Source organism: Coregonus lavaretus, assembly GCF_964263955.1.
Source record: "Coregonus lavaretus genome assembly, chromosome: 13".
In the NCBI taxonomy this organism is placed as follows: domain Eukaryota; kingdom Metazoa; phylum Chordata; class Actinopteri; order Salmoniformes; family Salmonidae; genus Coregonus; species Coregonus lavaretus.
Window position 1 is genome coordinate 53,452,731 of NC_140000.1, and position 23,010 is coordinate 53,475,740.

The following is a 23,010-nucleotide window of genomic DNA, read 5'->3' on the forward strand; positions in this document are numbered from 1 at the left end:
AGTGCTCCTAATCTCAGTTTGTTACCTGTATAAAAGACACCTCTCCACAGAGCCAACCAATCAATAAGATTCCAAACTCTCCACCATGGCCAAGACCAAAGAGCTCTCCAAGGATGTCAGGGACAAGATTGTAGACCTACACAAGGCTGGGATGGGCTACAAGACCATCGCCAAGCAGCTTGGTGAGAAGGTGACAACAGTTGATGTGATTATTTGCAAATGGAAGAAACACAAAAGAACTGTCAATCTCCCTCGGCCTGGGGCTCCATGCAAGATCTCACCTCGTGGAGTTGCAATGATCATGAGAACGGTGAGGAATTAGTCCAGAACTACACGGGAGGATCTTGTCAATGATCTCAAGGCAGCTGGGACCATAGTCACCAAGAAAGTAATTGGTAACACACTACGCCGTGAAGGACTGAAATCCTGCAGCGCCCGCAAGGTCCCCCTGCTCAAGAAAGCACATATACAGGCCCGTCTGAAGTTTGCCAATGAACATCTGAATGATTCAGAGGAGAACTGGGTGAAAGTGGTGGTGAGATGAGACCAAAATTGAGCTCTTTGGCATCATTTGGAGGAGGAGGAATGCTGCCTATGACCCCAAGAACACCATCCCCACCGTCAAACATGGAGGTGGAAACATTATGCTTTGGGGGTGTTTTTCTGCTAAGGGGACAGGACAACTTCACCGCGTCAAAGGGACGATGGACGGGGCCATGTACCGTCAAATCTTGGGTGAGAACCTCCTTCCCTCAGCCAGGGCATTGAAAATGGGTTGTGATTAGTTATTCCAACATGACAATGACCCAATGACCCACACACGGCCAAGGCAACAAAGGAGTGGCTCAAGAAGAAGCACATTAAGGTCCTGGAGTGGCCTAGCCAGTCTCCAGACCTTAATCCCATAGAAAATATGTGGAGGGAGCTGAAGTTTCGAGTTGCCAAACGTCAGGCTCGAAACCTTAATGACTTGGAGAAGATCTGCAAAGAGGAGTGGGACAAAATCCCTCCTGAGATGTGTGCAAACCTGGTGGCCAACTACAAGAAACGTCTGACCTCTGTGATTGCCAACAAGGGTTTTGACACCAAGTACTAAGTAATGTTTTGTAGAGGGGTCAAATACTTATTTCCCTCATTAAAATGCAAATCAATTTATAACATTTTTGACATGCGTTTTTCTGGATTTTTTTGTTGTTATTCTGTCTCTCACTGTTCAAATAAACATACCATTAAAATTATAGACTGATCATGTCTTTGTCAGTGGGCAAACGTACAAAATCAGCAGGGGATCAAATACTTTTTTCCCTCACTGTATTTGCATGTGTAATACATAATGTGTGTCATATTTTTAGGTATACATTTTTGTAGAATGATATTTGATGTTATTGGATACATGTGGGGATCTTAGATGTTTTTGTTTATTTCGTGAATGCTTAGGGACATGGAGTTTAGGCAGGGATAGAGATCCACTGTAGGGTCCGATGGGTCGACCAGCCTGAGAGTGGACATTTTTTGGATAGTATTTTGTTTGCAGGGGCTTTAATTGCATCATAGTTTCAAATGCATTGATAAAGATTTATGAATTCATCGGGAGTACCTAGGTGGTTGCCTGGGGCAGAGGGACCGTGAGAGAATTTTACTGTCTTGATTGATGGATGGATATTTGGAAAGAAGGCTGTCAAACAGGTTTTTCGCTCTCACACTCCAAAAAGATTTGTTCATATTTCATAGTAATGTATTCACACTTCATAAAGATTTGTTCATATTTCATAGAAAGGTATTCACACTCCAGAGGGAAATGTTTTTGGTTTAATGTTAAAGATACTCAATAAGATAAATTGTTACTTGTCATAATCCTGTTCTGTTTGTTTTCGAGACTTTTTAGTCTCGAAGGGTGGAATATGTAGTGTATTAAGATTATGACTATTCTAGTGGAACCGGAGGGGATGTTTATTTTAGTTCCAAAAGAGCCGTTTTTAGTGTGACACCCCAGATACAACAGACAGGAAGTGTGTGTTGTAGACAGGGGATTGGACAGTAGAGGGAGCCACCCATATCTTGGGAATATTATATATACTGGGTAAAAACGACGAAGAGGTTAGAGCGGCCATTGCAATTTGGGACGCCGTTCTCCGGGTGTCATGACATCTGTAAACTCATGCTGAAAGCTTGTGATATGAATAAACTTATGATCAAGGTTCAGTATGAGCGGACTCCTTTGTTTATCAGCAATGACTAGCAACATTTTACTCGACACTACACAAGCTTCTGAGGCCCACCCTTAAGAAGAGAGGTGAGCCAGGCGGCTATGAAGCTGAAGGACCTGATGAAATGCTGGTAACCCAGGAAGCTCTGTAGGCCCTTGATGGTGGTGGGAACTGGCCATGACCTGACGGCGTCCATCTTCACTCCTTCCATGAACACCCGCTGTGGACTGATCCAGTATCCCAGGAAGGTGATGACCTTTTGGTTGAATTAGCATTTCTCCCCCTTCACCAACAGGCTGTGTTCCCGGAGGCAGAATAGGACAGCTCGGATGTCGTAGGGATTCATAGTGGCCTGAGGTAGTGCTGAATGCCGTGTTCCACTCGTCTTCTATCCGGATTCGGATCAGGTTGTAGGCACTCGTCAGGTCCAACTTGGTAAAGTTCCGGGCCCCTTGTAGCTGCTCAATGGCCAACGGAACCAGAGGGAAGGGGTACCGGTACTTGGTGGTGACTGCGTTCAGCCCCCTGTAGTCAATGCATGGTCTCAGTCCTCCGTCTTTTTTGGCCACGAAGAAGAAGCTGGCGTAGGCAGGAGAGATAGAGCGTCTGATGAACCCCTGTTTCAGGGTCTCCGCCACATACTTCTCCATGGCCGAGACTGAAAGGGGGTAAATGCGACACTTCAGGGGGTGTTGTCCCTCCAGCAGGTCAATGGTGCAGTCCCAGGGCCTGTGAGGAGGGAGACACGTAGCCTTTAATGAAGAGAAGACATCGGAGAGATCTGCGTACTCAAGTGGAATGTTGGGCTGGATGGCGGACTCCGGACTCTCCACTGACGTGGAACAACAAACCACCGGAAGGCAGGTCTTCCGGCATGGGGTGGACCAGGCTGTGATCCTCTTGGTGCTCCAATTGATGGTGGGGTTGTGTAGTCTGAGCCAGGGCAATCCCAAGACGATCCGGTGAAGGGTGACGTGACGATGTAGAATGACAGCTCCTCATGGTGCTCCGGTAGTGTGGGAATGATGATGGGGAGAGTGACGTGCGTAATGGTGCCTGATCCAACGGGTTTATTGTCCATTGAGGTGACGTGTAGTGGAGCTGGCAGTGGCACAGTGGGCAACCCCCATTCAGAGACCAGCTCCCTATCTATAAGGTTCCCCTCTGATCCAGAATCTATCATAGCAGTAGAAATGGAAGAGAAGGAATAACCAGTCACCGTTTATGGGATCTAAAAACAATGGTGTTGTGATAGGAGCTGACATAACACTCACTGAGTGGCGACGGGAGTCATACCACCTAGATAGGGAGCCACCAGGAGATCTGTGGTCCGTGGTGGTGTAGGGGGTGCTGCCCACCTCCATGGATGAGGACTCGGAAGCAGGGCGGCTTCCATAGCTCAGATGGGTTGAGCGTCGAGGCTCCGGGAGGTGTTGGGAACGTTGTCTCTCTCTCAACATGTCGTCAAGACGGATGGACGTGGTGATGAGGGTATCAAGGTCCATCTCGTCGTCCCGACATGAGAGTTCCGTCTTGATGTCCTCCCGTAAGCCTCTCCTGAAGGCCGTTTGCAGAGCACGCTCATTCCAGCCGGAAGACTCCGACACCGTGCGAAAGGTCAGAGCGTGCTAGGACGCGGGCCCCTCTCCCTGTTGTAGATTAAGGAGACGCTCACCCCCGTCTTTTCCCTCCGTGGGATGATCAAACACCGCCCTGAACCGAGCGAGGACGGTGGGGTAGGGTAGTCACTGCCCAGTAGCCCCACTGCTCTGATGTAGCCCCACTGTTCTGATGTAGCCCCACTGCTCTGAGGTATCCCCACTGCTCTGATGTAGCCCCACTGCTCTGAGGTAAAAACAAGCCAACTGAAACTCAATCCAGTAGTCCTAACCTAAAACTGATCTTTCTGGTTCCTCTCCTTTGGTTAAGTGAAAAACAGACAATTTATGGCAGTCGGGCTAGTTGAGCCTGTTCTGAACATAACAACCTAAATACATGATTCCTCCCCTATGTGTAGGTGAAAGGCTGACAGTATATGGCACTTCTGAGTGCAAATAGCTCATTTACATTTTCGGGCATGTGATCAAATCTTCGGGTAAGCAAAAAAATACTCCTGACATGCCCGATGGGCAAGTGCCTTTCAGACTTCAATGTATATCCCTGATGTGCATGTGTATGAAGCAGGTGACCTACGACCTGGGTCATCTGAAGGTCTGGCTTCACCATGCAGTGCTCACATGAATCATAATAATAGTAATGTATAATAATTAAGCTTGAGCTTATATAGCGCTTTCATTACAAAATAGAATCTCAAAGTGCTCGAAAAGAAAAAAACGAACAAACAGGAAAAACAAATGATAAAACATTACCCTCTCCTGTACAGCTGTCTGAGGGATGGTAATCCTAGTTGACCCTCTCCTGTACAGCTGTCTGAGGGGTTGTAATCCTAGTTGACCCTCTCCTGTACAGCTGTCTGAGGGGTTGTAATCCTAGTTGATCCTCTCCTGTACAGCTGTCTGAGGGGTTGTAATCCTAGTTGACCCTCTCCTGTACAGCTGTCTGAGGGGTTGTAATCCTAGTTGACCCTCTCCTGTACAGCTGTCTGAGGGGTTGTAATCCTAGTTGACCCTCTCCTGTACAGCTGTCTGAGGGGTTGTAATCCTAGTTGACCCTCTCCTGTACAGCTGTCTGAGGGGTTGTAATCCTAGTTGACCCTCTCCTGTACAGCTGTCTGAGGGGTTGTAATCCTAGTTGATCCTCTCCTGTACAGCTGTCTGAGGGGTTGTAATCCTAGTTGATCCTCTCCTGTACAGCTGTCTGAGGGGTTGTAATCCTAGTTGACCCTCTCCTGTACAGCTGTCTGAGGGGTTGTAATCCTAGTTGACCCTCTCCTGTACAGCTGTCTGAGGGGTTGCAATCCTAGTTGATCCTCTCTTGTACAGCTGTCTGAGGGGTTGTAATCCTAGTTGATCCTCTCCTGTACAGTTTTTGTCTGAGGGGTTGTAATCCTAGTTGACCCTCTCCTGTACAGCTGTCTGAGGGGTTGTAATCCTAGTTGACCCTCTCCTGTACAGCTGTCTGAGGGGTTGTAATCCTAGTTGATCCTCTCCTGTACAGCTGTCTGAGGGGTTGTAATCCTAGTTGACCCTCTCCTGTACAGCTGTCTGAGGGGTTGTAATCCTAGTTGATCCTCTCCTGTACAGCTGTCTGAGGGGTTGTAATGCTAGTTTTAATGCTGATCTAAGATCATATTTTACAAAGTCAAGTTTATCTTTTGAGTCTCACAGCCATTTGCCACTGGAGAATTGAGACAAAGAGCTCACATGTTGTTACAGTGACCAGACGTTTTGTTCGCCAGACTATTATATTCTAAAATGTATTTGTGTATTTAGTCCTTTCATGGTAATGCTTTCTTTCAGCACTTTATCTATGTTAATATTGTCATTCCTTGATTCACACCACGTCAACGATAGAGCCTCCTAGAGGCTGTCTAAACACTTTGGGTGGTCTCCAGGTCTGGCTTCACCATGCAGTGCACACTTTCATAATAATTAGTAATGGGCACCAATATCGATATGAGCAAGGCATGTCGTAATATCGATTGATCCTCACTGTTAACCTACACTAATATGTAAAATAGCCTGGTCATGTTGCTCACAATGCACATTGGTTTTGTTATTTTTCAGTGAATGCAATCCTTGTCATAGCTCATCATCTCTGATATTACATCATGATCATAGCCCGATCAACAATGTTTTTTTTGTTTTTTTTTAACAGTGCTGTGTGAACTTAAATATTGAAATTTGCCTTTGCAACACAAATAGCTGAGTTGATTACTCAACAGAGTATAGTTTGCTGACACCCACAACTTCAGAATTCTCTGTTGGCTTAAAATACGTCTCATTAACATATTTCCCAGTGTGCTATCACTCAAACAACAACCAACCCTGGTCACTGATGATGTCCTACGTAGGGTCGTAATTCGTTGAAGTTAAATAAAAAACAAATAGATTTGTTTCCTTCCCCGTTTCGGCAGCTTGACGGAATCTCCATCAGACACGCTGTCTTCTAACCAGTGATGTTAAAATCTTTCCAGTTTCCGCATACAACCTGATTTCTCCCCCAATCGATATGAGTGATCAAAACTACAGCGTTTTAGGCTCATATGCAGTTCATAACGTGTTAGTTTAAAAAAATACAAGTCATCTGATTACTATTGTTGCACATTTTAGGTTTTCAATGATTATTGATTTGGACAGTTCAAAACTGTGTTTTGACATTGGGCTATTTATCCAAAGTTTTTAATAACAGGAAGCAGCGACAGCATAATTTTTGACATATTTTTTAAGAATATATATGGAAGTTTCAACATTAATTTCCAATTGTATTCTATTTAATCAGGGAAAAAACGGCTGAATGAGTCCAGAAACATGCTGTGATATTTTTTTTTTGATGATATACCAGAAATCGTGAAAATGGGTTTGCCCTACCTACATTAGTGAGATTGTTGCACCTGTTTTTCTGGTCTGTGGTTACTCAGGAGGGATTTGAAAGAACCGATGGTCTGGTCTTGCCTGGAGAAATCCAGTCTGTATGTTCTAAAATTCCACTCCTTGCCACACCTTGCAGGTAGGTAGGGGAGGGGGTTGAACCGCAGGATGAAGGAGGAGGTAGGTTGGAGTGGGGGGGGGGGGGGGGGGGAGGGGGGGGGGGGTCGAAAAGCCGGTCCGGGTCCAGCCTCCCATCAACTCGTCGTTGAACAGGTGGAACAGGAAGCCATCATTGCTTTCAAAGCTGTGTGCAGGGCTATAAAAGCACAAAGTCCTGCAAGGGGACAATTGAAGTCTGGTGTACAACCAAACTTATACTGTAGATCTACAGAGACATCATGAGAGCCACTGCAGCCGTCCTACTGGTCCACTGTCTCCTGGCCATCAGTCATGGTAAGTTAACCATCATCTGAAGCATGCTAGCTCAACTTGGAATTGATCAAGTTTGCTCCATAATTTCATCCTCCTTTTCCTTGGTGTATTCTACTGGATTGTAAACTGTCATGGTCAAAACATATTGATACAACAGTAGCTAAGATGGGGAGAAGTATGTCCATAATAAAGGGCTGCTCTACCTTCTTAACAGCACTATCAACAAGGCAGGTCCTACAGGCCCTAGTTTTGTCACACCTGGACTACGGTTCAGTCATGTGGTCAGGTGCCACAAAAAAGGATTTAGGAAAATTGCAATTGGCTCAGAACAGGGCAGCACGGCTGGCCCTTGGATGTACACAGAGAGCTATTATTAATAATATGCATGTCGATCTCTCCTGGCTCAAAGTGGAGGAGAGATTGACTTCATCACTACTTGTGTTTATGAGAGGTGTGTTGACATGTTGGGTGCACCGAGCTGTCTGTTTGAACTACTGGCGCACAGCTCGGTCACCCATGCATACACCACAAGACATGCGACCAGAGGTCATGTCACAGTCCCCAAGTCCAGAACAGACTATGGGAGGCGCACAGTACTACATAGAGCCATGACTACATGGAACTCTATTCCACATCAAGTAACTGATGCAAGTAGTAAAATTAGATTTAAAAAACAGATAAGAAAACACCTTATGGACTGTGAAGCAACACAAACATAGGCGCAGACACATGCATGCACACACACGATAATATACGCACTATTTACACGTACACATGGATATTTGTACTGTAGATACAGTGAGGGAATTAAGTATTTGATCCCCTGCTGATTTTGTACGTTTGCCCACTGACAAAGACATGATCAGTCTATAATTTTAATGGTAGGTTTATTTGAACAGTGAGAGACGGAATAATAACAAAAATATCCAGAAAAACGCATGTCAAAAATGTTATAAATTGATTTGCATTTTAATGAGCGAAATAAGTATTTGACCCCCCTGCAAAACTTGACTTAGTACTTGGTGGCAAAACCCTTGTTGGCAATCACAGAGGTCAGACGTTTCTTGTAGTTGGCCACCAGGTTTACACACATCTCAGAGGGATTTTGTCCCACTCCTCTTTGCAGATTTTCTCCATGTCATTAAGGTTTCGAGGCTGACGTTTGGCAACTCGAACCTTCAGCTCCCTCCACAGATTTTCTATGGGATTAAGGTCTGGAGACTGGCTAGGCCACTCCAGGACCTTAATGTGCTTCTTCTTGAGCCACTCCTTTGTTGCCTTGGCCATGTGTTTTGGGTCATTGTCATGCTGGAATACCCATCCACAACCCATTTTCAATGCCCTGGCTGAGGGAAGGAGGTTCTCACCCAAAATTTGATGGTACATGGTCCCATCCATAGTCCCTTTGATGCGGTGAAGTTGTCCTGTATCCTTAGCAGAAAAACACCCCCAAAGCATAATGTTTCCACCTCCATGTTTGACGGTGGGGATGATGTTCTTGGGGTCATAGGCAGCATTCCTCCTCCTCCAAACACGGTGAGTTGAGTTGATGCCAAAGAGCTCGATTTTGGTCTCATCTGACCACAACACTTTCACCCAGTTCTCCTCTGAATCATTCAGATGTTCATTGGCAAACTTCAGACGGGCCTGTATATGTGCTTTCTTGAGCAGGGGGACCTTGCGGGTGCTGCAGGATTTCAGTCCTTCACGGCGTAGTGTGTTACCAATTGTTTTCTTGGTGACTATGGTCCCAGCTGCCTTGAGATCATTGACAAGATCCTCCCATGTAGTTCTGGGCTGATTCCTCACCATTCTCTTGATCATTGCAACTCCACGAGGTGAGATCTTGCATGGAGCCCCAGGCCGAGGGAGATTGACAGGTCTTTTGTGTTTATTCCATTTGCGAATAATCGCACCAACTGTTGTCACCTTCTCACCAAGCTGCTTGGCGATGGTCTTGTAGCCCAAACGTTCAAAATCAGCAGGGGATCAAATACTTAATTCCCTCACTGTGTATGTGGTAGTGGTGGAGTAGGGGCCTGAGGACACACTGTGTTGTGAAATCTGTGAATGTATTGTAATGTTTTTAAAATTGTATGATCTGCCTTAATTTTGTTGGACCCCAGGAAGAGTAGCTGCTGCCTTGGCAGGAACTAATGGGGATCCATAATAAAGCCCAGGAAGAGTAACTGCTGCCTTGGCATAAACTAATGGGGACCCATAATAAATACAAATACAAATATTAATATGTCTTTGTCTCCATAGCATGGGACTGTCAGGAGGTAGTAAACATCAAGAATCTGATGCAGATCGATGCAGGACTGGGACAAGTGGTTGCAACGGACACAAGTCAAATCCCCTTCTACCTGGTAGGTGATAAATGGATCCGCCTGCCTGGTTCCCTGAAGCATATCACTATAGGACCAGCAGGGATCTGGGGTGTCAACAAGGGAGACTCAATCTACAAGTATGTGGCCGGTAACTGGGTGCAAGCTGCAGGTAAGTAGAGAGCATTGCTCAATATTTATCCAGAGGACACCTACTTTCAGTGGTGGAAAAAGTACTAAATTGTCATACTTGAGTAAAATTAAAGATACTTTAATAGAAAATGACTGAAGTAAAACTGAAAGTCACCCAGTAAAATACTACTTGATCAAAAGTCTAAAAGTATTTGGTTTTAAATATACTTAAGTATCAAAAGTAAATGGAATTGCTAAAATGTACTTCAGTATCAAATGTAAAAGTAAAAGTATAAACCATTTCAATGTCCTTATATTAAGCCCAGACGGCACAATTTTCATGTTTGCTTTTTTGAGCCAGGGGCACACTCCAACACTCAGACATAATTTACAAAGGAAGCATTTGTGTTTAGTGAGTCCGCCAGATCAGAGGCAGTAGGGATGACCAGGGATGTTCTCTTGATAAGTGTGTGAATTGGACCATTTTCCTGACAAAATGTAACAAGTACTTTTGGGTGTCAGGGAAAATGTATGGAATAAAAAGTACATTATTTTCTTTAGGAAGTAAAAGTAAAAGTTTTCCAAAATATAAATAGTAAAGTATAGTACAGATACCCCAAAAAACTACTTAAGTACTTTACACCACTGCCTACTTCTTGTCTTTCCTGATACCATCACGGTGTTGAAACATGATTCATTGTTTTCTTGTCCGTCCGTCTGTCTGTCTTTGTGGTCTTCAGGCCTACTGAAGCAGGTGGATGCTGGGGGTAACCAGTTTATTGTGGGGGCCAACATGAACGATACTCCGTACTGTCTGACAAGTAGTGCCACAGTTGGCTACAAGGGTCCAGGTTCATCCCTTCCATGGACAGGATTGCCAGGAGCTGTGAAGTACTACAGTTGTGGACCCTTTGGGTGCTGGGCAGTCAACAAGAATGATGATATCTACATAATGAGTGTAAGATCTGGGAAAAAAGTGTGAGATCTGGAGTAGAGTAGTAGAGTATGGGGAGTTATTGTAAAACTGTTTAATATTATAACTGTAGAAATGGTCCTAAAACCCTGATTGTATCTGTTTGTTTCCAGTTGAATCAAGACTGCCAAAACAAGGGGTGGAGTCACATTGACGGCAAGCTTTCCATGATTGAGGTGGCAACTGATGGTAGTGTCTTTGGGGTCAACTCTGTGGGTGATGTTTATACCAGGTAAGGTTGATACTTAACTATATGTATAGTGTCCCTCTTTTCCCCCTCAACATTATTAACTTAAAAATGACTTGTAATAATAATCAAATCTAAACTTATATAATAGACTTATGAAGGAATGTGAAAACAGTGTACAGTAAAATATGTAGAAGTTCGATCTCCTTTAAAGCTACAGTTTGGGATTTTAAATGGCCACCCTGCCACTTGTTTTAGTAAACAGATGAGGGATGGGACAGGAGAAATGTAGCCACTCTATAATTCATAGATGGATCAATAGATGTAAGGACAGACAGATGAGAACAAAATGATTTTTCATTTAAACATGTTTTGTAAAGCTATACATTGTTTGTTTACAATAGCATTGTTTACAACCAATTGAGTAAAATCTTACATATTTTCTTCTGATGCAGTTGTATTAAGCTCATGAGTCATTTATAAGTTATATTCTTCAACAATCAATGGCTATATACAATTAATATAGTTTTTTTATTTTTATGGATGAGCTTTAAACATGTGAACCCCACCTCTTTCTTCAACACAGAGACGGCATCACAGCCATTAAACCAGAGGGCACTGGATGGAGCAATGTCCCAATGTCCTTGCGGATGAAGCACGTGACCTACGACCTGGGACATCTTTGGGTCGTCTCCAAGTCTGCCGTCACCACGGTGTGCACACGTTAGCCTCTCCTCTGCATCTGAAGGCCGATCGGGATCTGACTTATCTTCCCTTGCTAATTCATTGATGTCTTTTTCTGGAACAGCCTCCTGCTTGACAATTGTGGACAGTAGTTCATAACAATCCTTCATTCTAAAACGTATTGCTTTACACTATACTTTATCTAATAGTTCACTGACTGTGTCGAAAAGTTTTCAAACACAATTGACAAGCAACAGCATTTTAAAAATGTCTTAATCACTCCTTGATCAACACTTCAATAGAACTTTGCCATGGATGTTATTTGATCGTAGTGTAAACTTGGGCATGGTCATGTTGCTCACAATCCACATGGGTTTTGCTGTGGTTCAGAGGTCATCAATAAGGGTGGATGGAATCCTTGTCATTGCTTATTATCTCATTATATAATCATTTATATCTTATATAATTATTTAATCATTTCCCGCTAAAATAAAGCGTTCAGTTTGAAATCCATTTCTGTGTTTTTATTGTATTTTTTATCATAGCGAACAAGGGGATTTCAGCTTGCTCTGCAAAGACCCAGCGAAACTTGATATATCTGTTTTGTGATTATGGTTTTTGCCCTGGCACTACACAGCTGATTCAAATATCCAACCTTGATGATGAGTTGATTATTTGAATCAGCTGTGTAGTGATAGGGGGAAAAACTAAACGTACATCCCTTGGGGTCCCGAGGACTCTGTTTTGCCATAGGAAGTCCCACTGTTAGGAATAGAGGTAGGGAAGTGGCTGGGCCACAGTTAAACAGTCCATTTCCACTATTCACATCACACCCCTAGGGAGCAGCAGTAACCAGGCCAGGTGCCTTGAGTGCCGACAGGGTTAAAAAAGGCTCACAGGTGTGAGTGATGGATGGGGAGCCTAAGGAAGGAAGCTGGAGGAGGATATTGCGACTGCTTTAATCAAAAAGTGGGGCAAGTGAAGTGTGTGATAATGAACGGAAAATAGTGAAATCAAACAACGGAACAAAATGAGTATAAGTTGTAGTAGAAGACAAGGACCTGTCCCATAATGCATTTCTTATTGGACTGCGGATTTTAGACAAGGAGGTTCATTTGGGAAATCCATTTGTAAAATCGAGGACTGTGAGGAAAGCAGTGGGAAAGGTGGATTCAATCAATGTGACTAGAAGCGTCCTTGTTTTGGTTAATTGTGCTGATGAAGAACAGAAGAAGCGTGCACTGGATCTGGCAAAATTGTCCACGTCAGAAGTAACATGTACTGATCTTCGGAGCAGGGCACCTGCCAAAGGAGTTATAGCTGGAGTCTCGTTGGATATAGATGAGGAGGACCTTAGTCAGTAAATCCCAGGAGTGTTCAGTGCATGTCACCTGACCCGTATGGTAAAAGGAAGGAAGGAGAAAAGCCTATCGATATTATTGTTGTTTGAGGAGACTCTACCTGAATATGTGAAGCTTGGATATGTGAAGTATGAGGTGAGAGCATTTGTGTCCAAACCATTACAGTGTGGGAATCGGAGAGGATATGGTCACGTGTCAAATGTTTGCAGACGGGACAAGTATGATATTGAAAAAACTGTGAATGGAAAATGTGGTGGGGATCATACTCTGGACTTCCTTGAGTGCCCTATTAGGGTGAAGGAGGTCGAGGTGTCAAGGATCAGGGCTGCACAGCGGATCTCCTATGTGGAGGCGGTGAAGAGAGTCGAAGGCGCAAGAGGCAACAGTGTTGAAGATATGGAGGTGGATGCATTGCAACTAGTTGCTAGTGTTTTAAGTCAATCGAGTGATCTGGATACACTCATTGTCAAGGTGGATTTTGTGGCATTTATAGCCACAGTGATTAATTGTACAGCACAAGTGTCTAAGAAGTCCAAGAAGCTGGATATCATTATATCTTCAGCCGGTACATTTTTGGGGCTCCAAGACTTCACGACAGAAGCACTAAAAGGACTATTGTCACTAGGAAATGTCCCACCCTCATAGGAGGCTTTTGAGCCTGTGTTGTGACCTGATTAGAATTTGTTTTTTTATAGAAAAGCAGGTTGATTTTGTTTAGTTAATTTCTGTTTTGATAGTTTGTATGATATTTTATTTATTTTTACCCACATTTTTTCCTTTTTGGATCCTTATCCACCAGCACAGTAGGTGGCGGAATGCACATCTAAATCAATGCCAATGCCATTATACCATAGAAGAAGAAGAAGTGATTGATGGGTGATTGACAATTTGAGATGATGATTGAGAATAGCTTCTTAACTCAGCAGGGGTTTCCCACATGCTTTCAATCCTTTTTGTTTAGCATACTTATTGTTTTCAAATTGTATATTATTTGTCACCATGAACATCATTAACCTGGTTGGGCTGGCAGACAACAGAACGTTGACCAAGCTCACCTTTGACCCCGGTAAGTACGCTGGCTCCCCTTCAGACATAAACATAAATCACCTGGTTTGCTTAACTCAACATTTCACATAACATTTAAACAGACTGGTTAATTTGTCCCAGTTGCTGATCAGAGCCTGAAGGTACGGAGGTGCCGTTGTCACGATCGTCTGTGTAAGGAGTAGACCAATACGCAGCGTGTTGAGCGAACATGATTGACTTTATTGTACAAACGCACAAAAACCAAAACAAAAGACGACTCGTGAAGTCCACAGTAACAATGACCGTAAAGGAACAAAAACCCACAAACACAAAGTGAAACACAGACAGTTAAGTATGGCTCCCAATCAGAGACAACCAGCAAACAGCTGACACTCGTTGCCTCTGATTGGGAGTCACTTAGGCCAACACAGAAAACAACAACCTAGAACACCCAACATAGAAACAACCCACACAGAACGAACACACCCTGGCTCAACATACAGAGTCCCGGAGCCAGAGCGTGACAGTACCCCCCCCTAAAGGCGCGGACTGCGACCGCGGCTCAATAAGGGCTAAACAAGGGAGGGCTGGGTGGGCATACCTCCTCGGCGGCGGTTCTGGCTCCGGCCTTGCCCACCACCCTCCAATCAACCCCCCATAGCGCCCCTGGTCCGGTCTGACCCCGCTGGCTGGATCTGGACTGGACATTGACGGAGCGGATTGCTTACGCTCCGTTGTGGAGCAGCTGACCGGTCTTACCAGGCTGACGACTCGCACCCCGGGCTTGGTGCGAGTAGCAGGAACGGGCTGAACCAGGCTGACGACTCGCACCCCTGGCTTGGTGCGAGTGGCAGGAACGGGCTGGACCAGGCTGACGACTCGCACCCCTGGATTGGTGCGAGTGGCAGGAACGGGCTGGACCAGGCTGACGACGCACACCGTAGGCTTGGTGCATGGAGCAGGGACAGGCCGGGCTGGGCTGACGACGCACACCGTAGGCCTGGTGCGTGGAGCAGGGACAGGCCGGACAGGGCTGGCGACGCACACCGTAGGCTTGGTGCGTGGAGCAGGGACAGGCCGGACAGGGCTGGCGACGCACACCGTAGGCTTGGTGCGTGGAGCAGGAACAGGCCGGGAAGGGCTGTCGACGCACACCGTAGGCTTGGTGCGTGGAGCAGGCACAGGCCGGACTGGGCTGGCGACGCACACCGTAGGCTTGGTGCGTGGAGCAGGGACAGGCCGGGCTGGGCTGGCGACGCACACCGTAGGCTTGGTGCATGGAGCAGGAACAGGCCGGGCAGGGCTGTCGACGCACACCGTAGACTTGGTGCGTGGAGCAGGAACAGGCCGGGCAGGGCTGTCGACGCACACCGTAGACTTGGTGCGTGGAGCAGGAACAGGCCGGGCAGGGCTGTCGACGCACAACGTAGACTTGGTGCGTGGAGCAGGAACAGGCCGGGCAGGGCTGTCGACGCACACCGTAGACTTGGTGCGTGGAGCAGGGACAGGCCGGGCTGGGCTGGCGACGCACACCGTAGGCTTGGTGCGTGGAGCAGGGACAGGCCGGACTGGGCTATGGAGACGGATAGGAGACCTGGAGTGAAGAGCTGCCACAACCCGTCCTGGCTGAATGCCTACCTTCACACACTCTGTGTGAGGCATCAGCACAGGACGTACAGGGCTGTATACCCGTACTGGCATAACAGCACGTGATACTGGCGCAGGATATCCGGGACCGAGGAGAGGCACTGGAGGCCCCGAGCGCTGAGCCGGCACACTCCGTCCTGGCTGCATGCCCACCTTCGCACAACACGTGCGGGGTGCTCGCACAGGACGTACCGTACTATGCCGGACCACTCGTGGCACAGTGCGCAGCTCCGCATACCGCGGAACCTGCCCAGTCTCGTGCTGCCATGCCTGAGTACGGGGAGTTGGCTCTGCTCTCCATCCAGGCTCCGCCAACCTGCCTTCTGGCCCCCAAAACCCGGTGGCCTTCTCTCCTCGTCTCCTATTTCGCCCTGTGGCAGCCTCCTGCTGCCCAGTCGCCCATGCCGTGTGCCCCCCCTAAAAAATTATTGGGGGTGCCTCTCGTCCGTCCGACGATGGCACTGCTGACGCCGCTGCTCCTCTCCTGCCTGGGTCTCCCCCTTCATAGCCCTCCGGTACCGGACGGCCTCCTCCTCGGTAATCTGCCCCCAACTGAGGAGGACATCCACCAGAGTCACCTCCTGCGTGTGTTCCTGGACACGCTGCTTGGTCGTTGTATGGTGGGTTTTTCTGTCACGATCATCTGGGTAAGGAGTAGACCAATACGCAGCGTGTTGAGCGAACATGATTGACTTTATTGTACAAACGCACAAAAACCAAAACAAAAGACGACTCGTGAAGTCCACAGTAACAATGACCGTAAAGGAACAAAAACCCACAAACACAAAGTGAAACACAGACAGTTAAGTATGGCTCCCAATCAGAGACAACCAGCAAACAGCTGACACTCGTTGCCTCTGATTGGGAGTCACTTAGGCCAACACAGAAAACAACAACCTAGAACACCCAACATAGAAACAACCCACACAGAACGAACACACCCTGGCTCAACATACAGACTCCCGGAGCCAGAGCTTGACAGCCGTTCCCCTCACAGCTCCGTAGGCAAGCACCATGGTCTTGTAGCAGATGCGAGCTTCAACTGGAAGCCAGTGTAGTGTGCGGAGGAGCGGGGTGACGTGAGAGAACTTGGGAAGGTTGAACACCAGACGGGCTGCGGCATTCTGGATGAGTTGTAGGGGTTTAATGGCACAGGCAGGGAGCCCAGCCAACAGCGAGTTGCAGTAATCCAGACGGGAGATGACAAGTGCCTGGATTAGGACCTGTGCCGCTTCCTGTGTAAGGCAGGGTCGTACTCTTCGAATGTTGTAGAGCATGAACCTACAGGATCGGGTCACCGCCTTGATGTTAGCGGAGGACGACAGGGTGTTGTCCAGGGTCACGCCAAGGCTCTTCGCACTCTGGGAGGAGGACACAACGGAGTTGTCAACCATGATGGCGAGATCATGGAATGGGCAGTCCTTCCCCGGGAGGAAGAGCAGCTCCGTCTTGCCAAGATTCAGCTTGAGGTGGTGATCCGTCATCCATACTGATATGTCTGCCAGACATGCAGAGATACGATTCGCCACCTGGTTATCAGAAGGGGGAAAGGAGAAGATTAGTTGTGTGTCGTCTGCGTAGCAATGATAGGAGAGGCCATGTGAGGATATGACAGAGCCAAGTGACTTGGTGTTTAGCGAGAATAGGAGAGGGCCTAGAACTGAGCCCTGGGGGACACCAGTGGTGAGAGCACGTGGTGCGGAGACAGCTTCTCGCCACGCCACTTGGTAGGAGCGACAGGTCAGGTAGGACGCAATCCAAGAGTGAGCCGCGCCGGAGATGCCCAGCTCGGAGAGGGTGGAGAGGAGGATCTGATGGTTCACAGTATCAAAGGCAGCAGACAGGTCTAGAAGGACAAGAGCAGAGGAGAGAGAGTTAGCTTTAGCAGTGCGGAGAGCCTCCGTGACACAGAGAAGAGCAGTCTCAGTTGAATGACCAGTCTTGAAACCTGACTGGTTTGGATCAAGAAGGTCATTCTGAGAGAGATAGCAAGAGAGTTGGCTAAAGACGGCACGCTCAATAGTTTTGGAGAGAAAAGAAAGAAGGGATACTGGTCTGTAGTTGTTGACATCAGAGGGATCGAGTGTTGGTTTTTTGAGAAGGGGTGCAACTCTCGCTCTCTTGAAGACGGAAGGAACATAGCCAGCGGTCAAGGATGAGTTGATCAGCGAGGTGAGGTAAGGGAGAAGGTCACCGGAGATGGTCTGGAGAAGAGAGGAGGGGATAGGGTCAAGCGGGCAGGTTGTTGGGCGGCCGGCCGTCACAAGTCGCAAGATTTTATCTGGAGAGAGAGGGGAGAAAGAAGTTAAAGCATAGGGTAGGGCAGTGTGAGCAGGACCAGCAGTGTCATTTGACTTAACAAACGAGGATCGGATGTCGTCAACCTTCTTTTCAAAATGGTTGACGAAGTAATCCACAGAGAGGGAGGAGGGGGGGAGGGGGAGGAGGATTCAGCAGGGAGGAGAAGGTGGCAAAGAGCTTCCTAGGGTTAGAGGCAGATGCTTGAAATTTAGAGTGGTAGAAAATGGCCTTAGCAGCAGAAACAGATGAAGAAAATGTAGAGAGGAGGGAGTGAAAAGATGCCTTGTCTGCAGGGAATCTAGTTTTCCTCCATATCCGCTCGGCTGCCCGGAGCCCTGTTCTGTGAGCTCGCAATGAGTCATCAAGCCACGGAGCTGGAGGGGAGGACCAAGCCGGCCGGGAAGATAGGGGACATAGAGAGTCAAAGGATGCAGAAAGGGAGGAGAGGAGGGTTGAGGAGATAGAATCAGGAGATTGGAGGGAGAAGGATTGAGCAGAGGGAAGAGATGATAGGATGGAAGAGGAGAGAGTAGCGGGAGAGAGAGAGCGAAGGTTGCGACGGCGCATTACCATCTGAGTAGGGGCAGAGTGATTAGTGTTGGAGGAGAGCGAGAGAGAAAAGGATACAAAGTAGTGGTCGGAGACATGGAGGGGAGTTGCAGTGAGATTAGTAGAAGAACAGCAAGCCATTATCAGTCTTCTGTAGTAATGGGCACACACCATCTAGGACCCTCAAACTCACCTCTGGACCTCGTAGGGTCAGAGTTTAATACCCCTGATCTAGGATTTATAACTGTGATATATCCATTTGGCATGACAGGTTGACGTTTATTGGGATGAATCTTGTCCCGGAGGCAGAGCGGTTTCCGCTGGATGGGCCAGCTGCAAAGTCAAAATTGGCTACTATTGTAAAAATTCATAAAAAAATAAATATGCTTTTTGGTCTTAAGGTTAGGGTTAGGCATAAGGTTAGTGTGGTTAAGGTTAGGATTAGGTTTAGATGTTATGACTTTGTGGCTGTGCCAGCTAGTGACCACCCTGCAGAGCTGCCTCCAGTACAAGAGCCATCCCAATAAATGCCAACCTGCGTTGACGAGACAGCGATTCCACTAAATCAGGGGTGTCAAACTCATTCCATGGATGGGCCAGTGTCTGCTGGATTTTGGATTTTCCTTTCAATTAAGCCCTAGACAACCAGGTGAGGGGAGTTCCTTACTAATTAGTGACCTTAATTCATCAATCAAGTACAAGGGAGGAGTGAAAACCAGCAGACACTCTGCCCTCCGTGGGATGAGTTTGACATGTGCACTAAATGATCATGCCAAGCTGCATGCTGAAATCGTAGTGAAAACCAACAGAAGAGACAGGAAGGTTTGATAATGCAGGAAAGTGAAGTTCTCTGTCGAGTCCCCAACAACTGGATGTTCTGGTTTTCAGGGGAAATGGAAAGAGCCTGTGATGAGACTGTTGTTTTTGGAGTTTAACAAGGTGACACCTAACATAGCAGTTTTAAACGTAACATCTATAACTACTATAGATCCCCTACATCAAGGGTGTCAAACTCATTCCACAGAGGGCAGTGTGTCTGCGGATGTTTGCTCCTCCCTTGTACTTGATTAATGAATTAAGTTCACTAATAAGAAACTCCCCTCACCTGGTTATGTAGGTCTTAACTGAAAGTTAAAACCAAAAAACCCACAGACACTCGGCCGTCCATGGAATGAGTTTGACACCCTTGATGTAGGGGATCTATACTGCCCTACCAAGCAATACGCAGTAACTGCTCAGAGTGAAACTGAGAAGAATTACTTCAAAGTTGTTTTATTGTTCAGCCAAGTGAATTGTAGGCAGATCATCACAATTGGCCCAGCGTTGTCCAGGTTAGGCCGGTGTAGGCCGTCATTGTAAATAAGAATTTGTTCTTAACTGACTTGCCTAGTTAAATAAAGGTAAAATATAAAACAATTGGAGATGTGGTTATGTTGTCTTACTATGAGGTAATGTTTTATTCATATTGACCCTGACCTCTGACATGACCTTTGATCCTACACGGCAGTTACTGCCTTCTTGCTTGGTACACCCACTGGAATATGTTTCCATGACGACTTAAAAAAAAATACAAACTTGTGTTAGTATATTTCTTTGTGGCTGTCAGTGTCATATAGTTTGATATTTGTATCAGCAAAGAACAATAAATAATACCAAGGTTTACCGTAGTCACTGCAGCCCAAAGCTCTGTGAAACCAAGGTAAAAGGCAGTAACTGACGTGAGTGATGCCAATTACTGCCTTTTTCCTTGGTTTCACTTGAACTTTTTTGGAGTTACTGCAAACATGACCCCCCATTTTCTCCATAACACAAGAGGCATGATATTTGTCCACATGATAAAGCATGTATTTAATGTATAAAAAATGCAGTGGTGTAAAGTACTTAAGTAAAAATACTTTTAAGTACTACTTAAGTAGTTTTTTGAGGTAACTGTACTTTACTTCACTATTTATATTTGACAACTTTTTACTTTTACTCCACTACATTCCTGAAGAAAATAATGTACTTTTTACTCCATAGATTTTACCTGACACCTAAAAGTACTCGTTACATTTAGAATGCTCAAGCAGGACAGAATTATGGCACCCATCAATATAACGCTTTGTCATCCCTACTGCCTCTGACCTCTTAAAACCAGATACTTTTACTCAAGTAGTATTTTACTGGGTAACTTTCACTTTTACATGAGTCCATTTCTGTTAAGGTATCTTTACTTTTACTCAAGTATGACAATTGAGTACTTTTTCCACTGCTGAAAAAAATCATTTTTGACCAAATGTAACTGTTCAAATTGTCCTAAAACCCTAATTGAATGTATGTTTGTTTTCAGTATAATAGCTTCAGGCTGCTACTGTCACGTTCGTTGAGTAAATGGTCAGACGAAGGTGCAGCGTGGTACACATACATGTTTAATTTATTAAATAAACACTTGACAAAATAACAAACGCAACTGACCGTGAAGTTCTAAACACTACCAGCAACAAACAGAAACAAGATCCCACAACATAGGTAGGCAAAATGGCTGCCTAAGTATGATCCCCAATCAGAGACAACGATCGACAGCTGCCTCTGATTGGGAACCACACCCGGCCAACATAGAAATACATAAACTAGAATCTATCCCAATCACACCCTGACCTAACCAAACAGAGAATACAGGTGATCTCTAAGGTCAGGGCGTGACAGCTACGTTAGGTTACCGTGTATGAGAGATAGCATGGTGGTGTCTGTAACATTCATTCTTATTCCTTGATTCACACCATGTCATCAATAGAGCCTCCAAGAGGATATTATCATGGTGTGAAGACTTGGGCACTGTCATGTTGCTCACAATGCACATTGGTTTAGCTATTTTTCAGTAATTGCAATCCTTGTCATAGCTCATCATCTCTCATATTACATCAGGATTTTCCATAAATAAAGCATTGAGTTTGAAGCACATTTTGTGTTATTCAACTATGGAGATTATTTTCTCCAAGGCAACGCTGCAAAACTCCAGCAATTTCCGGTTTTGCAATTTGAAACCCTCTGGTTACTGTTCCGCCTCTCTAACGTCAAGGCTACCTCCACCCCTAATATTCCCCAGGTATTTGTTTTGTTGATTACAAAAATACTTACGGTATATGTACTATCCACTTCCTCATGAAATAGACTTTTACTGGCAGGTGATTCAATGTGTGATTTCAATGTCGTGACATTTGTTTGAACTTTATGGTGAAACTGTTCCTTACAGTTGGTGTGACTATTCAAGATGTTTTATACCCTTATAAGGAGGGAGGGACAAAATACTGAGAAACAAGGATGGAAAGGGAGAAAAAATATACTTTTGTATATATAATGAATGTGGAATTCCCTTTAAAGTAGTGGATTTGGCTATTTCAGCCACACCCGTTGCTGACAGGTGTATAAAATCGAGCACATAGCCATGCAATCTCCATAGACAAACATTGGCAGTAGAATGGCCTTACTGAAGAGCTCAGTGACTTTCAACGTGGCACCGTCATAGGATGCCACCTTTCCAACAAGTCAGTTCGTCAAATTTCTGCCCTGCTAGAGCTGCCCCGGTCAACTGTAAGTGCTGTTATTGTGAAGTGGAAATGTCTAGGTGCAACAACGGCTCAGCCACGAAGTGGTAGGCCAAACAAGCTCACAGAACGGGACCGCCGAGTGCTGAAGTGCGTAACGCGTAAAAATCATCTGTCCTCGGTTGCAACACTCACTACCGAGTTCCAAACTGCCTCCGGAAGCAACTTCAGCACAAGAACTGTTCGTCGGGAGCTTCATGAAATGGGTTTCCATGGACAAGCAACCGCACACAAGCCTAAGATCACCATGCGCAATGCCAAGCGTCGGCTGGAGTGGTGTAAAGCTCTCCGTCATTGGACTCTGGAGCAGTGGAAACGCGTTCTCTGGAGTGATGAATCACGCTTTTTGGTGGATGCCAGGAGAATGCTACCTGCCCCAATGCATTGTGCCAACTGTAAAGTTTGGTGGAGGAGGAATAATGGTCTGGGTCTGTTTTTCATGGTTCGGGCTAGGCCCCTTAGTTCCAGTGAAGGGAAATCTTAATGCTACAGCATGCAATGACATTCTAGACGATTCTATGCTACCAACTTTGTGGAAACAGTTTGGGGAAGGCCTCATCCTGTTTCAGCATGACAATGCCCCCGTGCACAAAGCGATTTCCATACAGAAATGGTTTGTCGAGATCGGTGTGGAAGAACTTGACTGGCCTGCAGAGAGCCCTGACCTCAACCCCATTGAACACCTTTGAGATTAATTGGAATGCCGACTGCAAGCCAGGCCTATTCGCCCAATATCAGTGCCCGACCTCACTAATGCTCTTGTGGCTGAGTGTAAGCAAGTCCCTGCAGCAATGTTCCAACATCTAGTGGAATGCTTTCCCAGAAGAGTGGAGGCTGTAATAGCTATATTCAATTATTAAAATCCCAAAATGCATGTACTTTAAAAAAAAGTTATAAGCTTTAAAACGTGAACCCCACCCATTTCTTCAACTCAGAGACTGCATCACAGCCGGTAAACCAGAGGGCACTGGATGGAGAAATATCCCAATGGGTATGCGCATGGGCCACGTGACCTACGACCTGGGCCTTCTTTGGGTCATCTCCAAGTTTGGCGTCACCATGGTGTGAACACGTTAGCCTCTCTTCTGCATCTGAAGGCCGATCAGGATC

At 46.0% G+C, this 23,010-nt stretch overlaps 1 protein-coding gene and 1 long non-coding RNA gene across 3 annotated transcripts in view; one reads left to right on the forward strand and one right to left on the reverse strand.

The window, feature by feature from the left end:
* The window catches only part of LOC311140602, a 252,498-nt gene that overhangs the window by 135,960 nt on the left and 93,528 nt on the right, over positions 1 to 23,010 (reverse strand). The window lies entirely within an intron of this gene.
* On the forward strand, positions 7,057 to 11,491 carry LOC311139267 (fish-egg lectin-like). The gene is made up of 5 exons (XM_084174156.1): positions 7,057 to 7,150; positions 9,395 to 9,628; positions 10,329 to 10,546; positions 10,675 to 10,793; positions 11,335 to 11,491. The coding sequence occupies exons 1-5, from the start codon at positions 7,096 to 7,098 to the stop codon at positions 11,474 to 11,476; spliced, it is 768 nt and encodes a 255-aa protein (XP_084030282.1). The 5' UTR covers positions 7,057 to 7,095; the 3' UTR covers positions 11,477 to 11,491.